This window comes from Panthera uncia, chromosome F1 (genome assembly GCF_023721935.1).
Source record: "Panthera uncia isolate 11264 chromosome F1, Puncia_PCG_1.0, whole genome shotgun sequence".
NCBI lineage: Eukaryota > Metazoa > Chordata > Mammalia > Carnivora > Felidae > Panthera > Panthera uncia.
Window position 1 is genome coordinate 20,491,233 of NC_064813.1, and position 9,534 is coordinate 20,500,766.

At 47.3% G+C, this 9,534-nt stretch overlaps 1 protein-coding gene across 3 annotated transcripts in view; it reads left to right on the forward strand.

Moving 5' to 3' along the window:
• Positions 1-2,553, forward strand: part of AXDND1 (axonemal dynein light chain domain containing 1) — an 88,328-nt gene extending 85,775 nt beyond the window's left edge. For all 3 annotated transcript variants that reach the window (XM_049634046.1, XM_049634048.1, XM_049634047.1), the window contains one exon: positions 2,265-2,553. In XM_049634046.1, coding sequence (XP_049490003.1) covers positions 2,265-2,344 — 80 coding nt within the window. In that variant the 3' untranslated portion in view covers positions 2,345-2,553. The remainder of the gene's footprint in view (positions 1-2,264) is intronic.
• The last annotated feature ends 6,981 nt before the right edge of the window (positions 2,554-9,534 follow it).

A 9,534-nucleotide genomic window follows, 5' to 3' on the forward strand; every position in this document is an offset into this window, starting at 1 on the left:
CTTTGACCTCTGACTGAGTAATTTTACCCTTGAGAATCTAGTCCAAGGAAATAATCCTAAATATAGAAAAAAAGATTAATGCACAAAGATGTTCAATGTATCATTGTATATAATAGAAACAACCTACCTCCAATCATGGAAGAAGGGTTAATTAATAATGCTATACTAATATGCTTGAATATTATACCACTATTAAAATGGTTTATAATGACATGGGAAGTTCTTATATTTAAATATCAAATGTAAGGAAACAGGATATGACACACTTTTTTACAGCATTATTTAACTCTTATTTAAAGCGTTTTTAAACTCTTTTTTAAAAAAGACCAGAAGGAAATTGTGTCCAAATATTGACACACATTGTCTCTGGTTGATGGAGGTTTATGGGGAATTTTGAGTTTAGTTTTTGATACTTGTTGGATTTCCTATGATGAAAATTATTCTTCTACAGGAATTATTATTATTCTACAGGAAAAGAGTTAACTCTTTATTTTCTGGTCTCTAATTAATGCTATAACCTGCCCTCAAGCAGTTTCCCGTATCCCCAGTTTTGGAGGCTATTTTTTGATTTTTGTCTTCATCTTCCACCTGTGGTCTCATCCCAGGACAGCTGCTAGTATAAGGGATAGCACCGGGAACATAGCTACTTTCTGTTTTCTTTGGTCACTCCTGTCTTCACCTACACCCCCAGCAAAAGCAGTAGGTTAGCCAGTGCCCCACAGCCTCCCGCCCACGTGTGCTGTATCCGTACTGTCACCAGACTGAGCTCAGTTTCTCTCTTTCTGTTAACTGTCCACTAGTAAAACGCTGATTATTCCAAGTGTGACAATCCTTTAGCTTTACGTTTGACTATATGTGAGATAGTATTCATGGATTAAAAAATTTTCATCTTACACTGTGTAATTTTATCCTGACGGCTTGCAAACTAGACTTTTTCCAGATTACGGAATAATAAATATGCAAACCATGCCAAAGGCTTTCGCGTTAACCTGGAGAGGTTACCTCAGTATGGAATGAGTGACTTTGTTTCTCTCGATTTCCATAAAGATCGTGGGGATGAGGTTAAATCCAGAATAGAAAAAGTATTAATAGTTTTAAGTAGAGGATGACTGTATACAGTGTATCCCCAACCTATAAACAATTACCTACACAAACATAGCCACCCTGCCCCTTCCTTCCAAATACCCCTTCAGAGTCATTGTCAGGGGGGCTCAAAAGTGGAGGATGAGAAGCTTTGCAAGGCTTAGGAGAGTTGGCTCCTAAGCCTGGCAGTCCGCACGCCATGCGGGAGACCTGACCACTTTCCCCGGAAAATCCATAAATTGGACATTCCTTAGGGTGAGCAGACAGCTCCTTTGAAAAATGCAATGAGACCAATGTGGGACTTGTATGGCACATGCAGTGTCATATTTGTGTTAGATGGAGCATGAGATCACCTTCCCCCAAGAGATGGGCTGCGAAGGGACGCTTACACACGGTAAAAGGACGAGGCTTGTGCACGCTGGGCATGGGGAAGATCTGGACGGAGTAGGAGACACATTTGTTTTTGTTTTATGTCAGTATTTTTCATATTTGGCAAATCATTGTGCTCTGAGCTGTGAATGAAGACAGGAATCGAGAGGGAAGTTGACAAAGATGAATGGTGGCTTAGTCTCTGATCTCAGCGAGGCCTGCCTCGGTTAGGAGCTGGGAGCTGGGAGCCGGGAGATACACTAGGAGCAAGACGAGGGCGTGAACAAGAGGACCGAATGCAGGATGAGGTGGCAGCAGCCAGTCGGAAGGATTTGAAGTGAGAAGCCTGGTGTCATGGAGCAGCCAGGGAGAGCCGGCTTGATGGCAGGAGGCCCCCTGCACCCGTCCCGAGGGCGGCGCTGGAGTAGGGTCTGTGTGCAGGAGGCGGGGAGACAGCAGTGCAGCGATGGATGGGGATTCTGGATCCTGGCTCTATTTGAATTTTTTTTTTTCCCTGCCAGTCTCGGGATATGTATAGGAAGGAAGAGGAAATCCCTCTCCTTGACCACATAGTCCTCTTTTCCGGGACCCAGAACTCAGGTGACTAGCTGGCTGCACTTTAACTTTGGGAAAATGTGCTCTGAATCCCAGTAACCAACTTAGAGTCAAATTTGGGGTAGGTACATTGCCTGTTTGTAGCTTGGGAGGTACTCAGGCAGAATGGAATTTTTTAAACACTGTGTGAAGTTAAAAGTCCTCCGTAAATATTAGATGTCGTTACTACAGTATTCTAATTGTTTTTGTCTTTTCAGAAGCGCAGCGCAAGGAGGGTCTTCTCAACCCTAAGTCCAGGACCCGGACTAAACCCAACTATAAGACCAAACCCAAGTAACATCCTCAGGGTGCTGGGCTTCAGCATGGCTGCCCTCACCGATACCCGTGTGCTACCGAGCTGACAGTGTGGCTTGATCCGAGGGACTTCCTGCGCAACAGCTACTGCAAAGGCCGCGAATATTTTGTTTTTCCAAGTCGCAGCAGTGGCTGGAGGGAATAAGTGCATTAGCTTATTTCCCAGATTAAAAATAGCTGGTGCGAAAGTTTGCTAGCCTCTTCAGCTGAGTTCCTAACAGAGGTCCGTGAAAAGTATCAGTTACTGTCAAGAAAATAATGCTTTTGGAAGACTCTGAACTCTGCAAAGAAGAGTGGCAAATAAAAAGCATTATTTTTTCGATTTAAAAGAGGGGAGCCTGACAAGGCTCTCAGGTTTCTGCAGCATTTTCAGATTTCTTATGATTTCGGGCATCCTTATGATTTATTTGATTTTCACAACACCACTACAAAGTAGGTCGGGGAGATACTATTATCCCCATTCCTCAGAAGATGAAACTGAGGCCCCAAAGGGTTATACGACTCCCCACGGTCACAGAACTGATCGGTGTCAGGGCCCCCAGCTTACTGGACCTGTGTCCAGATGTTTGACAATGGTGATGGAACACCAGGCCATTGTTCAGGTGGTTTCCTTCACAGGGAAAGGACGGAAGGTCGTTACTGAAATTTAAGAATATTGCTGAAGATTCACCCAGAATCTCCATTTTGTGCTTCAATCGCCTCACATATCTGCTCTGTTCATGACCCTGGATCCACGTAGGCACTAGAGATGGACTAACTTGCAAAAATGAGTTGCAAGTGACAAATGGACATTCTGGGCGGTCACTCAGCAAGGACTCCCTCCTACCTCACTGCTCCTGGTACGCTCGCACTTGCTCTGATCTCGGGCCCCAAACGCCTGTGCTGAGATTTCTGTACCTGCTTTGGCTCCGCGTATTTGGTGTTCCTTTGGATTCATCTCCTGGAATTTTGGACCTTTGCCTGTTCCTTACACCTCAGAAACCCCGTGACCCAGAGTCCCCAGCCTTTGTCAGCCCAGTCGCTGGCCAGGCCTACGTCTGGCCACCATCAAAGTGTGGGTAGGATGAGTTTCAAGAATGCGTGGGGTCTACCGAAGCCTGCGGGATGGCTCTAAGTCTGAGGGAAGAAAACGGGACTTCAGACAGTTGGCTGTGTTTGTGGCTCAGCCGAAAGCCAAAGCTGATGTTCCCACTTACAGCTCATTTGCTGGGGCAGAGCCAGCCCTACCCTTTTGCTTTCCCAGAGATTCTAGATGATTCTAGCAAATTTGGAGGCTTCTTGGTGGGATTTCAGAATACTTTTTAATTAAGTTCCCACTTTGCAGCAATGAGTGGTCATTTCCGTGCAAATCAGCAGCCCCCATCCCTGAACATGAGAGCCTTGCCCCTCAGAACACGGCAGCTCCATCAGGTGCAAGGCTCCATCTCTAAAGGCCAGAGTTATGGCTGCTGCCACAATTAGAATGAGACGTTTGGCACCATGCACCTAGCTGGGTGGTTTGCTTGCGAGCCACAGAAACCCACTCTTGCAAACACATGAAAGTGTGTTGGGGAGCCCAGGGGGTAGAGGGAAGTCTTAAAGAGCCAGGCCAGGAACAGATGGGACCAGACAGTTTTAGATTTCAGGAGCAAGAACTGCTTCACCATGTGCCCCAGTTGCTGTCACCAAACAAACTCCAGTCGTTTCTTCCGTCTTTAAATGATTGTGCTAAAGTCCGAGTGAGAAAAAGGCTACCCTGTGGTCACAAACCACCCCGTGGATGTACCAGTGGTGGCAAGAGGATGTCTGGGATCTCTAGCTGCCTTAAAGGGAAGGGAGGACACCTTGCTCTACTCTTCCACCAAAACAGATCACAGTATGGGGAAAGGAAATGCCCAGAAGACAATGAGGTTGGTGGTAAGAGGGCATAAGGGATGTGAAGTGGGTTAAAGAACAAAACGTGTGCTACAGGAAAGGCGTCTGCACCGGTGCTCCCTAACAGCCTGGGCAGCTCCGTTTTCCCAAAGAGCTGACTTGTGGGCAGTTTGAGATAGTCCTCAAGACCTTGCCACACCTTCTCAGAGTGACCCTGAGCTGGGCTCCCGAGAGGCCAGCCGCTCTGCTCGGATGTCCAGACAAAGGCGTGCTGACCTCAGCTCCAGAGAGCTGGCCTGACCCTCCCGGAGAGGAAACTGGATGGGCCTCATCGTACTCCTCTGTGTTCCCCCTACCCCCCAATCTCAGTGCCTCTGTACACCTTGACAACAAGTGCTTGAAATCTTGAGGTGGGATTCTAATACAAGAGACCCCGTGCGTTAAGTTCTTCAGCTGGTCCCGTCCAAGAACCACCGCCCTGGGGGCGGGAGCTACTGGCCGTCAGGGCTACCTTTGAAGCATGGGGGCAACCTATGTAGGGGGCCAGTCTTCTGTTTGTGTACAGCTTGGTCACTGTCATTTAGAGCTGCTGGGGTAAAACCAGAAAACAGTAATAGCCGTTTGCTGAGGATTTACTTGGCGTCATCACTGTGCCAAGCACTTCGTATATTATCTCATTTAATCACAACACTTCTGTGATGTGGGTCATACTTTTATCCTCATTCCTGTCAGGACAAGTAGCGTGTTTAAAGCTAAACGTCTAGTGAGTGACCAAATCTGGTACGTCTAACAGCCGAGCACAGGCTCTCAGCTACAGTGCTATACTGCCTCTCCACATCAGAAAAGGCTGCAAGTGCAGTTGATGGCCCCTCTTGTTAAAAAAAAAATTAAAAACATTTTTTTTAACGTTTTATTTATTTTTGAGACAGGGAGAGACAGAGCACGAACAGGAGAGGGTCAGAGAGAGGGACACACAGAATCTGAAACAGGCTCCAGGCTCTGAGCAGTCAGCACAGAGCCCGACGCGGGGCTCGAACTCACGGACCGTGAGATCATGACCTGAGCCGAAGTCGGCCACTTAACCGACTGAGCCACCCAGGCGCCCCCCCGCCCAAAAAAATTTTTTTATGTTCATTCTTGAGAGAGAGAGAGAGAAAGAGAGAAGGAGAGAGAGAGAGAGAGACAGAGTGCAAGTGTGTGTGTGGGGGGGGAGGGACAGAGGGAGAGGGAGACACAGAATCTCAAGCAGGCTCCAGGCTCTGAGCTGTCAGCACAGAGCCCGATGCGGGGCTCAAACCCATGAACTGCGAGATCATGACCTGAGCCAAAGTCGGACGCTTAACCGACTGAGCCACCCAGGGGCCCCGATGACCGCTCTTTTTAGAGGGTTTGATTTCCATACCCTCTACTTGTTGCTCAGCTCAACCGCAGAGCAAATGCACTGACACAAAATTCTAGAGGACATCAGAACCTTTGTAGACCCAGTAGACTCTGCCAGAGAACACGGTAGCCACCAGGAACAATGTGACAAGGGGAACTATACTTACTCAGCCATCCAGAAATGGCCCTCAAAGAAACAGGATGCAAGGCGTAGGCAGAATGACCCGGCGGGCCTCCCAGATTTAGGGGAGTCCAAACTGCAGGCCTCCAGCACCTTCCTGCTACTACTGGTGAGCTAGGGTGGCCCTTGAAGTTTTTAAGGAGAGCCTGCAAAGCCTCCTTAAAGATGACTTCTTTCTGGTGGAGACCAACAACCTGTAGTACACCAGCCATTAAGTCACATGCCTGCACAATAAATTCAGGTCTAGACAGACTAAAGAGTCATTGCCAAGCGCCAGATGCCCTGGAATAGCACTGGCACAGAACTTGTCATGGACTTGTCCCGCTCTCACAGCCATGTTGTATTGGTCACAGTGGACTCCAGCTCCAGACTGGAACATCTCCCCTTCTATCAGTTTGCTGCCTACAATGGGCTCAATTCGTGTGTCGCCCCAGAATTCCTACGTTGAAATCCTAGCCTCCGATGCGATGGTGTTAGCAGGCGGGCCTTTGGCAGATGATTAGGTCACGGGGTGGAGCCCTCACGAGTGGGATTCGCTCCCTTATAACAAAGACCCCAGAGAGCTCCCCTCTTATGCCATGAGAGGACACGGCGAGAAGACAGCTGTCTGTGAACCAAGAATTGGGCCCTCGCCGGGTTGACTGGCATCTTCATCTCGGACTCCCCAGCCTCAAATGAGAAATTTCTGCTGTTTGGAAGCCACCTTATGGTATTGTGTTATAGAGCAGCCTGAACTAACTAAGGCACTGCTGCTCTGTTAATGTGAAATTTCCGGAGGAAAACTCTTCCCTAGCGCGTATCTTGGTTTTGGATTGTACTGTCCAGCTTGTCCTCCAGCCATCACCTCAAGATCAGTAACCAGCTGGAACGCAGCACCTGGGTGTCAAGAGAAGACTGCTGCTGGGACTCGCAGGAGGCACTGAAGCCTCACCAGCCTCTGAAGAACTTCCCCTTGACCATCACTAGACCCTTTCCCGCAGGGCAGTTTCGTAGCAACTTAGCCTCAGCATTTCCCACCGTCAAGCACTCCCATCCCATCCCAACAGCCAACGAATAGTGGAAGGTAAGTCACAGGCTGTTCGAGCAGACCCGGAAGGTGCCCTCTGGCGAGCTAGTGAGAAATTTAAATGTTGACTAGAGCCAGACAGCAGAGGCGACCAACCAGGGGCTGGTGGCACAGGCACTCCCCAGACGTGTAGGTAAATCTGGCTTTGCCAAGAGGAACCACGCTGCAGGGAATTCTTACGGGTCATAAAAGCCATTATCGCATTATTACCCTGGAACTCCCTCCTCATTGTTCTGTTCCTGGCTCTGGTTATACCTGAATCGGCACGACCCTGCCTCCTCCTTCGTTACTTATGCCAACATCTGCCAACCTGAGATCAGGAGCCATGTGTATGTGGTGAAAAGTGACCAACTGCCCTCGATGCCATCTTCTTTGCAAGAACCAGTAGTTGGGATGGGTGTGGGCCAACACAATGGTAATGAGAAATATTTCCCACTTCAGGGGTGCTCTCATTGCCATTGGTCCTGTAAATGGGCTGGACCGTCAATGACCGCGCCCTGGCTGGTCCACAAAAGCAAACTGCAAACCCTCAATGGTTAGGTACTCTCGGAAATCATGCAGAACGTCCCTCAACTCTCATCCTATCTATTGCCTCCTCAGTGCTTGCTTTCCTCTCTCTGGCACCATACCTTAGGCCCTGACGTATTTCATGACCTGCTTTTGGCTTACTTGGATTTGACGGCCTCTTGGATTCCATATTTTATATCTTGGCACTTCTGCTGGTTTAAAGTTTTGCCTGTTCCTTTGGCTTTCAGAATCTTCCATTGACTCTAGTCGAGACTAGTCAATCTGTGGCTTTCAGTACTGCCACTCCCCCACAACCAAGTATGGTCACTGGGAGTAGGGAGGGACACTTCTTTTGAGAAGATGTGGAAATATTTTTCAGATGCATAGGGGCACTTGTACCCCAATGTTTCTAGCAGCACTCTCAACAATAGCCAAATTATGGAAAGAGCCTAAATGTCCATCAACTGATGAATGGATAAAGAAATTGTGGTTTATATACACAATGGAGTACTACGTGGCAATGAGAAAGAATGAAATCTGGCCCTTTGTAGCAACATGGATGGAACTGGAGAGTGTTATGCTAAGTGAAATAAGCCATACTGAGAAAGACAGATACCATATGGTTTCACTCTTATGTGGATCTGGAGAAACTTAACAGAAGTCTATGGGGGAGGGGAAGAAAAAAAAAAGAGGTTAGAGTGGGAGAGAGCCAAAGCTTAAGAGACTCTTAAAAACTGAGAACAAACTGAGGGCTGATGAGGGGTGGGAGGGAGGGGAGGGTGGGTGATGGGTATTGAGGAGGGCACCTTTTGGGATGAGCACTGGGTGTTGTATGGAAACCAATTTGACAATAAACTTCATATATTGAAGAAAAAAATATTTTTCAGAACTGGATGAAATAGCCTTTTGAAACAAAATTCAAAGTTACCGTCTCAGTATAGAGTGATCACATAAGCTGTTAAAATAATAAATGAATTGGGCATGGTTGCATGAATATGTAGGTCGTTTGGGGTTTTTCTGAGAGCGAGTGCACACATGTGCGCAGTGTGCTGGGGAAGGGCAGAGGGAGAGGGAGAGAACCTTAAGCTTGTTGAACATGGGGCCCAACGTGGGGCTCAATCTCACCACCGTGAGATCACGACCTGAGCCAAAGTTAAGAGTGGGACACTCAACCAGCTGAGCCACCCAGGCACCCGTGCATGTGTAGGTTTTGAAATGATCTCACAGTTCTGGGGCTCCTGGGTGGCTCAGCTGGTTAATCGTGCAACTCTTGATCTTGGCTCGGGTCACGATCTTGTGGGTCCGTGAGTTCGAGCACCACGTCGGGCTCCCTGCTGACAGTGCGAAGCCTCCTTGGGATTCTCTCTCTCTGCCCCGCCCCTTCTCACTCTCTCTCTCTCTCAAAATAAATAAAAACTAAAAACAAATCATCTAACGGTTCTGCCTAATTTTGGGAAGACGCATTGCTTGGCTAAAGCCCTCGGGCACACAGGCTTGGGCTAGAGTGTGTGCTTTCCCAGCTGTGGATGGAGGTGAGGAGGCAGCTTAGAGGTGTATAACCCAGACGACCCTAGGTTGGCATCATTGCAACTGCCATATAATAAGGTACTGCTAGGGAGTTTCTGGTCTTTTGTTTTTGGAGGACAGGAGGATTGGTGGAGAGGGCAGAAATGTAGAAGTGATTGAGAGAACAGAAAAGGTAAAGAAAGCATCCTTGATCCTGGGCCTTGTTTCTGTTACTTAAACATAGTGGGGAAACAGCCTGTCCCCGATGGACAAAATGCTATAAAAGTTTCTAGGTCCATTCCTATTTCATTCATATTTTCATATTTCTAGGTCCATTCCTATTCTATTCACGATACATTTTCTCTGTGAAATAATGCTCGGTTGAGTTTTATGGGCTAACTTCATAAACAAAAACCCTTTACAGGTGTGTTTACTAAAATGTTTAAAGTTCTCAGGGATGGCAGGAACACATCTCCAAGGTAAAGTAATAACCTTGGATTAACATGAAGAGGAAACAGGTGGTCTGAAGGACAGAGCAGTCACCAAATAGTTACCATTTCTTTCCATACTAGCAACATGGAAGTTCCCATTATAAGTAGCATTTTACTAATATGCACGATTTTAATAGTATTTTTGTAGTGTAAGATTTTATAATATTATTGATTTTTTTAAGTCTTTA